We start from the raw sequence: 15,293 nt of genomic DNA on the forward strand, positions 1-15,293 counted from the left end.
AATAGGCGAATTTTGCTTAAAGTTGATGAATCCAGTTGTAACTTGTCATGTTTATGGCTACTTATAGACTTTGTTTTTTTAGGAAAAAAGAGAAATTGAGTCTGTATACATAAAATTCTTGAATAACAACCAAACTATCTAATAAATTGGATTGCATCTCTGAATTAAATGAATCTGCTTGATCATTTTTATCTGCCTGAAGTATTGCACACCTCTAAATAAAGACAAGGGGCCACTCTTGCATGATTCAAAAATATTGGAATTGTACGTTTACTGCGTAATAATGAGGTCGTTGTTAAATGATCAAGCAAGTACCACCAGGTAGATGGTTAATTGTCAGAACCGAAAGAAACTAATGATCTTTCCTCAAAATAAGAGTGCCCATCGTGCAGGGTAGACAAAGGGTGCCCCTCTCCCTTTTCTGTATTTTTGGCAAATCCTCAGATTTGGAGAGCATCAGCTATGGATCCCGCGAGACTCAAGACTTCGAAAGGTGGCTTATTAGAGATGGCATTCACAGTGCTCATGCAAGAATCCGTGATCCAGAAATGGGTGAACGCCTTCTCCGAGTCTGCTAAGAATGTCGTAGTCAGCCACAAGATAATTGGAAGAGAATCGCTGAAACTAAAAAACACACGATACCTTCACTCTTGTGCACAAAGCCATCCCAAGACTTCTTTGGAAACACGGCATGAGTTACATAGGCACTCACCTTTGCTGCACCGTGAGAAGCCAACACTTTCTGACAAGCAAAAAACAATAGCAATGTAACAAAAAGAAATAACGTTTTTGAGTCATCACAAATACATTGCCTACGGAATTTAACGTTGAAGGAGCAATTACCAACAACCATATGGTTGAAGCGATATTACCTCTACCTTGATGAGGAGAGGTGGTGGGTTTCAGTCTCGAGTTTCAAACCCACTTATGATTCTCTTCTCAAAACAAGAAAAAAATAATTAGAAAAAATCGAATGAATTGATTATGTACTTCTGAACCCAAAAGTCTAACGGCACCAATTACCTAGTGAAGTTCGACTCAAACTTTTTCCAAGCTTGAATTTAATTATAACAGCTTAAAAGTTAGCAAGCTGGCTCGGGAGCTTTACATTATTTGAAAAACTTTTAAACTAATCATGCTTGGTAAACAATATCAAAACTCGCAAGTCTTTTTTTTCCCTGAGGAGAAACTCGCAAGGCTTTTGAACAACATAGTATATAGTAATATATTTATACATCGATTTTGCTCCAGCAAAGTTTTTATCTAAGCTATTCAGCTTGGCTCAAGTTCAAGAACTAAATGATGAGCTGATAATGTTGAGCTCATTTTATCATAGTCGAACATGGGATATCAGACATCATAATCCTTTTCTTGCTTGCTAGAACTATAGCAATATCAAATCACAATTGACTAACTTTGAGCAATATTATGCAAAAAAAATTAACGGTAAACAAAATATCAAAGACAGCTAAGCTGAGGTTAATACGTTGGAAAATCATACTCTAGCAAAAATTAAGAGAGAGTCAAGAAAGAACACCTGACACTCAATTAGGGTCCCACCAGATTGCGCCAAGTCATCAACAATGACAACATGGCATCCAGACGGATTACCCTCTTTTATCCTAACTATTCTTTTGTCCCCTTCCCGAACCTTGTTGCAAATAACCTGTGCCAAAAATAAAACATAAGCTCCAAAAAATATGATATATAATGAAAAACTACAGTGTGGCATTTTTAATTATTATAACCAACCATAGGAAACTGATCCAACAGCTTGTGGAATCGTTTCCAAGCTCCATCATCTGGAAACGCAACAACTATCTGGTAAAAGAAGGTTAAGTTGGAAATATGTGTAATACAGTTAAAAGATGAACTAAATGGTTTTTTGACACTCTAAGACTCCATTATTCACTAACTTAGGAAATAAGGAACCCACCTTCTCAGTTTCAGGAAGCTGGTGAAGCCGCTGCTTCAAGAGTGGGATCCCAGTCTCAAACAAGGGCAAAATAGTGTCGCTAAAATAAAATCTTTCCTGTTGAAATGAAAAGATGGAATAAAACTACATTTTCAGTATCAAGTTAGGAGACAGAACCATTTCTGAATCAAATTATTTCAAGAAACAGAGTACATAGTTCTGAAATGGTGAGAAATAAACAGAAGTATGTGATAAACTATAAGTGACAAGAATATCACTATGATTGAAAATAACCTGTAAAGCATGTATATCATAGATAACTAAACTGGTGGGACCACCCCTTGAGATAGGAATGTTTGATAGCATTCTAGCCAAGGTAAATGCTGTGGCAACATCTCCTTCCGCTTCAATTCTTTCAAAGGAACCAGTTGGAAAGAAAGGTAGTACCACAGTAAATGACGCAGCAAACAACATAGGAAGTGCATAGATCACCGAAAGCTGTTCAAAAATTACTGCAGTTGAACTGAAAGATGCTAAAAAGGCAACATGCTGGCCTCGAATGTCATGTGCATTCTTTATGAAAAGATTTGGAAATCCATCATCGAAGCTCCTGTTACACAGTCAAATTCAAGGTAAACTAATCCAGATAAAGCCTTACGCTGTACTAAACATAATTTACAATAGTCAAACATCACAAGCCTTTATGTACAGATATTCTGGGATTAACATAATCTATTAGATAACTATTATTGACACAATTGTCACAAGTAAAATGAAATAAAGGTAGGTGCTGGAATATATGAAAAAAACTGACAATCATCGCATAGTTCATGTGCCAGAAACCATTTATGTGCAATTTTCAAGACAAAACTAATTCCCCTCAAAACCAAAAATAGATTTCTTGTCCAAATCTTTTGCTATTAAAATGATTCACCGAATACTGAATAGGGATTAGTGACACTATTGTTATGAGCAACAGGAGATCAGGCAGATGCCAGAAGTTATACTAACGCCACCACGGTGATCAACATCAGCAACTTTCCTAGGCTAACTCATGCCGTCAAGGACTCGCGATAAACGAAGTTACTCCAAGGAAAATTGTGGCCTGTGGGCTTGAGCATTCTTTATTACAGAAGAGCATTTTTGCAAAAATCAGAGCTTCCAATAAAATCTTCCCTGTTACTTTTTAACAAAATTTCCAGTGGACTCGGCACAAGCAGACAAGCATAGAAGACTATAAATAACAAGAGCCATCTCCTCACAAGTCATAACCATAATGCAAAAAAATCCGTACCCCAAAAGCTTTCACTAAAGGAAATGCGACCCATTTCAGAATAAACAAAAGGATTTTCTTTTCAAAATCAAAAGAGTAAAAAACTTCAAAAACTAAACAAATATTGTTGTATCCGAGGGGCACTAAGCCTAAGAAAAAGAGAGAACATAACAAACACACCCACAAAAAAAAAAGACAGCTATTGAAACTGAAACTTCACATCCCCTGCATCACCAAAGAACCCAAAAGAAATCTCTTAGTTTACCTCCAGTTAATGGATTGAAGCCGAATGAGGTCCGATTGAGCAGCTACGTTACGCGCCAATTCCTCAGCCTCATCGCAGTAGAAGAGGAACACTTGCTTCTTCTTTGGTCTCTCCATATCTTCGATCTTCTTCCTCGCGAGGAGCCTGAAAGTGACTTCCGCCGGCACAGGGGAGAGGGAGATGTCTGCGACTGCCAGAAGGCCAAATTACTCAGGTGCAACGCACAACTTCCGAACCTCCATCTTTCGGGCTTCGTCCAAGTGGGCCCTATTTTTTTCCTTTATTTTATGTTTTTTGTCATTAATTTAAAGATTTTTGTAAATATATATCATTATCATGATTCATATTTCATGCCAAGCAAAATATAACTTTTGGGAAAAAAGTGTTGGAGAATAGTTTTAAAAATGGTTTGAGAGATTAACAAAATATAGTAGATCTTTTGCGGATATTTATTTAATAATAAGTAATGCTCTGGTATAAAAAATATAAAACTTTTTAATGAGTGACTCAAATAGAAGATTCATATCACAAAATTGATCAGTAGACCGTCTCACAGAAAAATTTATATAAAAAATATATTTTTGTTATTTTTCAATCTGAAAAATAAATGTATCAGGTTATCAAATCAACTGATAATTGTTTTACACTTGCTTCTGAAAAATAAATGTATCAGGTTATCAAATCAACTGATAATTGTTTTACACTTGCAACATTTTTCTAATTTTTTTTCTCAATTAATCAGAGTACTTTACATACACATTCCCCTTTTTATTTCAAAAATTTTAAGTTTTGGGGACCAGTTTGTCGCATCAAATCAAACTAATGAAAATATAATATGTTGTGTCAATTTATAATTTTCACAAATAATCAACAAAATTTGGTCCTATTTTCATTCCCAATTCATATTTTAATTTCAAATTTGAAGGAACATATGCATCAGTTCTAAAAAATTTGGGCGGTCATGTATGAAATTTCTTCATACCATAAGTTTTGGAAGGTATGAAGAACCCTTAGTACCCGGTTGAGTGAAAAGTTGCCAAAACAAGAACTCTACAAACTTAAATAGATATAATCAAGCTATGGAATTTGTTGCTGTTGTCAAGGAACAATTCTACATCATCTTTAGCCTTATAAGGGTATGCTAATGTCAAGAATTGAGCCTACTTACTTAATCTACCAAACAACTATTATATGATCGAGCGGTTGTCGTTTTACTAAAATTTATAGCTGATAATAACTCTATAACTCAAATATTTTAAAATCATACAGCAGCCCAAACACCACATTCGATTATTCTACCCAGTATGACAATTATTGCATCCCAATAATATTTCTTTCTAATAATTGCACTCCTTGCAATCAATAAAAATCGAACTCGTGACATCGGTTTTGATATCAAATTATAGAATAGAGTGTTTGCTGTTTTATCAAAAGTTATAACTGATGGTAACTGTGCAACTCAAATATTTTAAACTATGTACAACAGTCAACATTTCAAGCACTACTTTTCGATTGCTCTAACCAGAAAGATAATTATTCAAATCAACAACTATGTACCACCGTCCGGGATAGATCTAGGAATTCAAATTATGGTAGCCGGTCCTTCGGTCACCTATGCGAAATCAACGCACGCATGAGAAGTAATAAAATGCATCGTGGTGGTAATCGATCGGACCATGACGTTTGAGTTACTATAAGGTTTAAAATATTTGAATAACACCGTTATTGTTCGTTAAACTTTTGATAAAGCGACAAGCGTTCGGTCTTACATCTTTATAGTATCATGCATCGATATATAAATCTTGTTTTTTTTTTTTTCATTTTATTTTTCGATTATTATCGTTTCTTATAGTTAAAATGGGCTTGAATTCTAACAAATTTTATAATAGTGACATACAGACATTTATTTACTTGGTTAAATTGGACTGATGATATCGGGAACGTTGGGTTTGGTGGTTGATAGGTTTGTGAAGGCAGGCCCAATCATTTAAGTTGTGGGATGAAATTCTTATGTATAATATGAATAAAATAAAATTATAAATCATTGATCATTTTAAATAAATTTAGAAATAATTAAAATAATGGGGACATATTACGTGAGAAAACAGAACTTCACCATCCACACAAAAACTAGTTATTCCAATGGTCTCTCGATAAATTAATCGCAATAAATACAAAAGAAAAACTCAACATTCACAAAAAAGTTCGTTATTGGCAAAATTTTGGTCCAAATGCTAGCGCAAGGAACATATTACAAATAATTTGAAGTTACTCTATTTATATTTTACCCTAATGTCTATTAATACAGGACATAGCATAAAATATTAAATTTCTCTAAAAGTGTAGTTCTAAGAAATGGCCGTGTCTGTCAGAATTTTAAATCTACCCGAGTTAGAATTTTCTGCTCTTTATCTTTTTGTGAGTTGAGTTAGACAAATTTAGCTAAACTTAATGTATATAAAATAAAAATAGGGGCACATAATCCACAACCAATGTAAGGTAACATGTGGTTCCGATCTCGCTTCTAAGTTTTTTTTTTAAAAAGAAAAAGAAAAAAAGACCCATTTTTTTAAAATGAGAAAAAATTGAAATTTCACGCCCATGGCAAAAAAAAAAAAAAAAAAGTACAAATTTAACCTCGAACATTATCAGTAAAAGAAAAAAAATAAAAAAAACAACATATAAACATTTATTTATATGACAATGAGAACATTTAGGATGTAAAGTAAAAACAACAAATGTATTATCATTCTAGCCGTATAAATAGCAGGGAAGCGTATAAAGCTTGAACCTAGCCGACCCGGTGGAGCTCGACAGAGGTAACTTCTAATTTTCTGCTACCTTGCACTTAGGAGCATGAACAGGCCTAACCGAGCTAGGGTTGAGCTTGAACTTTAATGTATTAGGCTTGAGTAAATAATAGTTTTTCTTAATTTTTAAGTATTTCTATGATTAACTTACCCTTAGTTTCGTAATAAATTATATAATCTATAAATTAATGTTAAAAGAATCAAAGATTACTTTCATCAATATACTCCAAACTCGAACTTGAATAGTGTATATATATATACACTCTAAAATAATAATTCTTGGCAGCCCATAAATACTGCATGTGACTTTGCCTCCACGAGCAAATTAATATCATTCAAAGATGTATGCGGCATAATTTGGTACTAAATATAGACATTAACTATACCTTAGATTGTGAGCTATAATTATTTTGAACAAATTCTATATTATATATTTTGAAGAATTTCTAATTTGGAATTAATTCCTTCAAAATTAAACCCGTATTACATTTCTACAATGAAAAATAAAGAAATTATGTATAAAAAATTAACTATAAACGAACAAATCGCAATCGAGATTAGGAATTTAATTTAGATTAATGGGTGAGAATTTTTCGAGCTCAGACACCACCACTCTGGAAATATTTGTGAAATATATATGGATGTAGAATATGTAAAGTCCTTTTGGATTGAGATCTTACTATGGGATTAATTAGTTCTATAATATATATAAAATGTTACTTTTTAGTACTTTTAAAATCTAATGATGTTTGACACAAATTTTTAAGTTGGGATTATATGATCATTAATTTTATAGCAATAATTAATAATATCAGCAACTCAAACGCCACATTTCTTAGTAAAATATGTATGTTGTATATATTTAGTTAATTGGGATACTCTTTCACCAATCTAGAAAAGTCGAGTTGAATCATTTGCGAAAATAGAAATATGTATAGAAATGGGAAAATTTACCATGAGATAGTTCAACCATGCTCATATTTACAATAATAAGTAATGTTTTTGGCATAAAAAGTAATATTTTCTCATGAGTGACTCAAATAGGAGATCCGTATAACCAAAGTTTTTGTGTGTATATATATATATATATTTGAACAAGGAAATTTACAATATTAATGCACCTGTAATACGTACAACTAACTCACACTTGTTTCAACCGTTTATATTTATGTCAATGGCTCGTAAAATCTCTTTATATAAACATTCCTCAGCATTGAGTTATCTTACCTCTTTCTGTAGTTCTTTTTCTTAAAATTATTTATTTATTTTAGGGTTTTCTCTTGGAAGAATGGAGAAGAAAAGAAGTGTGCAGGCGGCATCAGTACTGCTGATTCTGAGCGTGACGCTTTCACAAAACTTGGTCTTTTCTGCAGCCAATTACTTTGAGGAGCAGAAGAACTTCTTCAATTTTCCCCCCTCCGGTCACTACATTATTCGAATTTTGTTTTCGAATAATGATATTCCGAATTCACATGTAAAATATTGTTATCTTGTATAACATGCATGCAAGGATGAACACGGGTTTTCTTAGATGATCATGTTCAGTTATCAATTTAAGATAAGGGTCACATAATTGACATAAAATTGCAATTAAAATTCCGATCAACATTGAAAGCTAAAATCTTGTTGAAATTTTGTACAGTTTACACGCCTCCGTCGCAAGGTTCAGGATCAGGCAGCTACCCATGCCCGACACCGTCAAAAGGCGGCAGCTATACCCCAACGCCTTCGAAAGGCGGCAGCTACAAATCCCCAACTCCCTCGAAAGGTGGCAGCTACAAATCCCCAACACCCTCGAAAGGCGGCAGCTATGGCAAACCTCCGAGCAAAGGGTCTTCGAGTAGCCCTGTTTACCATTCTCCTCCAGTTTCTACTCCATCCTCAGTGCACAAGACTCCACCATCTTCTTCGCAGACTCCCCCTTACAGTTGCATGTGAGTACAAGTTTTTTTACTTATTCTCCCCTATGTTCTATTTGGCATTGTTAATTTAATGTTTGTCAATGCTTACGGCACACTTACTGATTTGACTACTTTTTATGTATTTAATCATCGTAACTTGCATGCAGATACTGGAAGACTCATCCAGGCTTGATATCCGCAGTGTTTGGCTGGTGGGGCACAGTCTGCTCAGCATTTAACACTCTCACCATCCCTGGATTCTCCCCGAGCACCAGCTTGCTACAAGCTCTTTCGAACACGCGCACAGATGGATATGGAGACCTTTACAGGGAAGGCACGGCGGCGCTGCTCAACTCCATGGCGCACTCGGCTTCTTACCCTTACTCCACTGCTCAGGTCAGAGACGGTTTCACGACGGCGCTGAGCTCGAACCACCCTGCGGCGGTGCAGGCTAAGCTGTACAAGATGGCGAATGAGGCTAGAATCAACTGATAGTGAATGATCAGTAATGAGATTTATTTGTTCATGCTGTTGATTGGTGTCATCGAATATTTTATCCTGTTTGGTTTGGGGCTTATTTTCTTTTGATTAGGGGTCACATTTTTGGCTCAGTTTAGTTTAACTTCAAAATATATTATTTTAAATCGAATTAATCTGCTGTTTGAAAGGAGTTTTAATTTTGTTTTCATTATTTATATAATTTAATTCGAATAGGTTTCTTGCGAGACGGTATCATGAATCTTTATCTGTGAGACGAGTCAACCTTACCGATATTCAGAATAAAAAGTAATACTCTTAGCATAAAAAGTAATATTTTTTCATCGATGACCCAAATATTAGATATGTCTCACAAAATACGACCTGTGAGACAGTCTCACACAGATTTTTGTCATTTAATATATATCTTTCTGAGCATAAATCTTGTGTTAGAAATCGAATAACATATTCCGTTTAGAGTTGTGACTTGTGTCATACACAAAGATTATAATAAATTTTTGAAAACTATATATATGATACACGTCACACAAATCTAGATCACGTAACCGAAATACCAAGGAAAATTCTCCTTTCTATCTAGGAAAATCTTGTTTGTTTGTAGAAATATATTTTATATATTATTATAAAAATAGTTTCATAGCAGTTGATTTTGGTCTTTCTCGATGAATATATTATAAATTCTTGCCAAAATTGCTCAGTTTGGACCATTTGGACAAGAACAAAAAATTCGATTAATAAAAATAGCCACTAGATTAAAATTGATATTCGATATTCTTAATGTTAAGAATAATTTACGCTAAATAAACACCATTAAGTTAACGAAAAGATAATATAATTAAATAACTCTACTAATTTATTAACAATATATATCTTTTTTTTATTTCACAATTAATGTACGATAAACATCGACATGAATAGAAAAAAAAATGAAATATATATGGTCCAAGTTTGAAAAAACTGAAAAAAAATAAAAATATATATCTATTATATTTTATTTCGTTTTTGGGTTTTGATTCATCGAATTTTCAAAGTTTGGTTTTAATACATTAATTTTCATTTTTTTTTTGGCTTTTTTCCCTGATTTACCGAAATGTTGACGTGACACCGAAAAATAAGATTCGACCACTAAAAATGATGACATGATATCCTAAATTGCTCAAATGACATCGAAAAATGCTGATGTTATATCAAAAATTGCTTGCTCGTATTATGTCATGTCAACAATTAGATCAAAATAACAAAAATTAAAAATAACGCACCAAAAAATTTGTTTTCCTAAAAAGAAATATGGTCCCAGTTTGAGAAAACTAAAGAAAAAAAAAGAACTAACTTTGCAATCTCCTCAAGTCCAATTTCCTCTCTTCCTTGCCATCCCATTTTTCTTGCACATGTTTACTTTTGTTAGAGGAAAGGAAGCCTTCGAATCTAGCAAAAAGTTATGCTTAGCTTCTTCGAACATCAAAAGCCTTTCACATAGGCTATAAAAGCCTAGTATACGTGAAAATTTCCATTTCAGTTTCAAAAACCTCTGCAAAAATTCTTTTAGTACTACGTACAAATTAACAATATTAAAAAAAAAACTAAAAGTATTTTCCGACACAGAAGAAAAAAAGGCTATTATGGGTATTCCTGGAGCCATAGCAAGGCATTTGGATACACTCGTGGGGTATTTTTCTTACAATGTTTGCCAAATTATTCTTTATGACATCCATTTTTTTTTATTTTTGGTTTCTGTCCTAATTTCTTATTGTTGTTGTAGTTGTCTTCGTCGTTTCTATATGTTGCGGTGGAAAGATCGATTGCCTGATTATTTTATTTTGATTGTCATGCAGACCTGGAGTGATGCTTCTATTTCCCCTGTAAGATAAAATAATTTTACTCTCTATAAAAAAAAACTAAATAATATGAAATTTTTGATTTTGTTCATAATGAATTAACAGGTATGCTTCGATGAGAGCAATTGAGAGCCCTCAATAGTAGATGACCAGCAATGGCTAACATATTGGGTTCTTTACTCCTTCATAACTCTATTCGAGCTTTCTTTCTGGAAAATTCTTCAATGGTACGATAATTCGATTTTTCTGTCGCATGAAACACTCAAATTTCTGATGGAAATTACAAATGCACGCAGGCTTCCATTCTGGCCATATATGAAGCTTCTGTTGTGTGTATGGCTGGTGTTGCCAATGTTCAATGGAGCAGCATATATATATGAAAACTTTGTGAGGAAATATGTAAATATCAGCAGTTCTATGGATTCCAACGATCGATATCCGGATCAAGGCCAAAAAAGGGTCCTCCAGATGATGAGTCTTGATGCCAGAAAATCAGTTGAAAGATACATTGACAAACATGGTCCTGAAGCTTTTGATAGAATAGTCAAAGTGGTAAGCGATGACCAGCCGGAGGCCGGTTAATTAACCTAATGTTAATTTTCCTTCAACTTTTTCTACTACAATATTCCCTAGCTATCACACTAGCTTTCCTCCTACATTCATATGTGTTTTTTGGTATAGAATTTGATTTTAAGCTTTTGAACCGAAGAACAAAATAAGATCATTTCGTTCCATTTTTACTAACTAGTGAAGAATATTCCATTAGTAATGAAAAAATCGGGTGGAGGCTTAATCCTAATCACTCCCTCGGGAATAGGACGCAATAGTAGAGCGAATCCGTCAGAGAACACTCAATCACAAGCTGAGAAAGCACGCTCAACCAATTGTCAATTTCCAGCCCAGAGCTGACTAGTACAACCATGTGTCACACCTTGTGGGCTTCGTCGTACCTTGCTAATTACTCGTTTATAAAAAAAATGAGTTAATTCTGTCAACCTTCTTATCGACCCTGAGCAGGGTTCTTACAAGAAATCCGATGATCAACCTCTCTATTGTGTTTCTGACTTTAGCTTGAGGCATATATGCAAAAAGCATAAGTTGAGGAAAATGTTTATTTTTTTAATTTGCAGGCTGAGAGAGAAGCGAGGAAACACTGAAGACATGGAAGAAATGTTTATATATGAAGAAAATACTTATATATATGAAGTTGAATCCATGTAGAATTAAATTCAAACATTTGTATATTTCAAGAACATTCAAAAATTCTTATCAATATATTTAGTTATTCCAAATCAATGAATACACAAAAAACATACACGGTCCCATCACACGTACATCTAAGAGATGCTAGATCCAACGTCTCAAACAGAGACGGAGACAGAGGCGAGGCATCCGCCCACATTTCAATTTTTTAATCTCATTGATTAGAGATCGATTAAATAAATATTACTTTTTTATATAAAAAAATAGGAGAATTGAGTAATAGTTTGAATATTATTTATTTAATTTATCTATAAATTAAATCAAAAGAATTGACAAAGGGTAAATTTGTAACATAGTTCCATTATCGTAGGAACGATCTTTTACCGCTTTATCAAAAGTTATAGTCGATGGTAACAATACAACTCAAATATTTTAAACCGTACAGTAGAACAAACATGACCATGTCTCAATTGCTTTATCCAGCAGGGACAATCATTGCACCCAACAATCTTCCTCCCAATAATTACATTTCTTTCAATATTGAAAATCGAACCCGTGACCATAGATTTGATAGCAATTGTAGGACCGAGTACTTGCTGCTTCTTAAAAAATTATAGCTGTTGGTAACAGTAAAACTCAAATATTTTAAATCGTACAACATCACATGCAACACGTTTCAGTTGCTCTACCCAATAAGAAAAATGATTGAACATGAATTGATATTTACACTTCATTTTGTGTTGTCTACACTCCACTTCATGTGTAAAATATGTGTTAGATTTGTTTACAAATAGAATGCCAGCAAAAAATATGAAGTGTAAATATTAACTCCCTCATTTGACCCAACAATAAGAGTTCAAAATGGAGTGTGATTAACAATATTTGGATTGTGGATATCACTAGCCTAAAACCAAATAAGGAACCAATGGATTGAATTATCGACCGAATTAATTCACTTTGCTTAAATTATCAGTAGATCAAACCAAAAGTTTGCTGGCCTAAAATAAAACATGGAACCAATTGATTGAATTATATATCGAACGAATTAATTCACTTGCCTAAATTATCTGTGGAATAAAACCAAAAATTTGCTACTTTTGCAACTAGAACTTTGGAAAAATGATATCTTATTTTCTCCGTGTCAGTCTTTTTTTTACGTGAGAGTGCTGATGTAGCATTGCATATGTCACCTATATGTTTTTGCTTCAACAACACCACATCAGCTCTAAGTCGTAAAAGATAATAAAATTGTAAGAAAAAATATCGGACAAAGGCTAAAATATCAAAATTTTCCCTAAAACTTATAAATTACTTAAAATTCCCCCTCCCACGTACTAAAAAAAGGAGAAATTTGTAATTCACCTTGGTCAACATTTTTTCTAACGAAAATGACATCCTCAAAAATACACTTGAGGAGGTAATTTTTCTTTAAAAAAATGATGACCAAGGTTAAAAAATATCCCAAATAAATATTATTAGGGATATCAATAACCAATTATGGTTCAATTAGCAATTGACATTTATAATGTCACATCAACAACCACGATAAAAAAAATTAAAATTCTCTAAAATCGAAAGATGTTTGACTAAAACTAAAATTTTATAATATAAATCACTACGATTGGAAGGACACAAAATAAAAGACAAAAAAAAAAAAACAATTTTTCATTTAAAATTCTCTTCAATTAACTTACATTTGACTTAAAAAAATAATTTGTGTCCATTAGTTTCAAGAATTTCAACGATGGTTTCCTCCAAATTCCCAGATGAACTGCATAATATTTCACAGAGGATGCTAAAATCGAAATTTGTTGGATCCAACTAGTAACTACCATGAGAATTTATTTATAATTATGATGCAGTTAGAAAAAAAGTTGAAATTTGCTATACTTGACAATTAATTATTAGTTTATAGAAAATCTTGTTGTAAATCAATTTTTTTTCGTATGAGAGGACGAATAAATTAATAAGAAAAATATAAAGAATATACAGATCAATTATTATTATTATTTATAATTAAAAAAACCGAACAATTATCTATCAGCTGCATATGTTCACCAAAAGATGGAGAAAACCCATTGTTTGATTTGTGAATCAAACAAAATGTGCTAAAAAACTACACAATAAGAATATTAAAAATAACTCTCTCACACACACATTATATATATAGTTTTGATATGATTTCATTCACTGTGCTCATCTCCATGTCATCAATGAGGTGATACTCATATATTGAATGTGATGAAATATATCTAAATTGTATATCAAATAGGTGAGTGTCACATCATCGGTGAATACAGAGGTGGAAATGGTGGGTGTGTAACATATCAAAACTATATATATATATGTATGTGTGTGTGTTTTTTTTTCTTTTGTATGTTTTGGGATGCAATAATTATTCCTGCTGGGTAGAACGATCGAACCATGACGTTTGAACTGTTGTATGATTTAAAAGATTAGAGTTGCATTTTTACCATCAATTATAACATTTGGTAAAACAGCAAGTGCTCGATCCTACAATTGATATCAGAGTCAAAGTCACGACTTCGACACCTATCGATTGTAATGATTGAGAGAGAGATTCTTGGGATGTAATGACAATCTCTATTGAGTAGAAAAATCATATTATGACGATTGAACTGTTGTATGACATCGATGCCCTCAAACATACGCCTGGAATAACAAGACTACATATATATTCAACTATAACGATATGGTTACACCATTCAATCATTCATTTACTCTGTATTTGAATTGATTCTTAATTGTCTAATTAATTTTTAAATTAATGTCCCTGCCTTTAGTTTCATTGGATTGCATTTATATTATTGGATTGAATGTACGGTAATTTCATCGATGAATAATAATAATTGAAAACTCATCACTATTTTTAAATGTTATAGCTCCCTTTGATAAATGCTAATTCTGGTTGCACATATGAAATATTTTTTCTCAAAATTATGCAATGTTATGTAATAATTTTCTCCAAATATTATATTAAATTAGTTTTCTAAAATAACATCTAAAACCTAAATGTTTGTTCTATATATCGAGTAAAGCATTGCCAGTTAATACTTAAGAAATATTCAGTAACATCTAAAACCTGAATGTTTGTTCTATATGTCGAGTAAAGTATTGTCAGTTAATACTTAAGAAATATTCAGAAACTAAACCAAACCAAACCAAACTATAAAACAAAACAAAAACACATGGTTCAAATCGTTTTTTATGTGAATCACGGTTTGGATTGGTTTTTCAATATCAGCCAAACCGAAAAAATTATTTTGGTTCAAATTTTAAATAAAAATAAATCGAACCAAACCAATCCTAACCAATTATATTAATATAAAAGATTATGCAATAAATTTTGTTATTTTTGTGTTATGTTTTAGGATGTAAAAATGTTTTATTTGCCTTTTTTATTTGTATTATATTATTAATGAACTTTGTAAACAGTCCAATTATATTAAAATTTATTTATTGTATATTTTAGCTCGAATAAACATAATCACGACTCTAAAATTTTAAACTTTTCTATGAGTTGCAAAACTATTTAACATGCATAAGTATTTTAATTTATGATGTTTCACTTA

At 32.5% G+C, this 15,293-nt stretch overlaps 2 protein-coding genes and 1 pseudogene across 3 annotated transcripts; 2 read left to right on the top strand and 1 right to left on the bottom strand.

The window, feature by feature from the left end:
* Positions 1–164: 164 nt before the first annotated feature.
* Positions 165–3,732, bottom strand: LOC142540693 (ribose-phosphate pyrophosphokinase 4-like). Its single transcript, XM_075647033.1, has 7 exons — positions 3,454–3,732; positions 2,210–2,525; positions 1,937–2,032; positions 1,753–1,821; positions 1,538–1,666; positions 643–742; positions 165–571 (listed from the first exon to the last, which is right to left on the bottom strand). Exons 1-7 carry the CDS (start codon positions 3,567–3,569, stop codon positions 441–443), a joined length of 957 nt encoding a protein of 318 aa, XP_075503148.1. The 5' UTR covers positions 3,570–3,732; the 3' UTR covers positions 165–440.
* A 3,747-nt stretch (positions 3,733–7,479) lies between these two features.
* LOC142539011 (uncharacterized) lies at positions 7,480–8,788 on the top strand. Of its 2 annotated transcripts, XM_075644309.1 has the most exons (4): positions 7,480–7,684; positions 7,906–8,031; positions 8,065–8,197; positions 8,332–8,788. In XM_075644309.1, the coding sequence occupies exons 1-4, from the start codon at positions 7,552–7,554 to the stop codon at positions 8,654–8,656; spliced, it is 717 nt and encodes a 238-aa protein (XP_075500424.1). In that variant the 5' UTR covers positions 7,480–7,551; the 3' UTR covers positions 8,657–8,788. The 2 variants fall into 2 exon arrangements, with proteins under 2 accessions (XP_075500424.1, XP_075500422.1); XM_075644307.1 differs by having other exon boundaries at positions 7,906–8,197; positions 8,332–8,786.
* A 1,401-nt stretch (positions 8,789–10,189) lies between these two features.
* On the top strand, positions 10,190–11,783 carry LOC142539012 (HVA22-like protein f; annotated as a pseudogene).
* Positions 11,784–15,293: the final 3,510 nt, after the last annotated feature.

Source organism: Primulina tabacum, chromosome 3, assembly GCF_025594145.1.
Source record: "Primulina tabacum isolate GXHZ01 chromosome 3, ASM2559414v2, whole genome shotgun sequence".
NCBI classification, from domain to species: domain Eukaryota; kingdom Viridiplantae; phylum Streptophyta; class Magnoliopsida; order Lamiales; family Gesneriaceae; genus Primulina; species Primulina tabacum.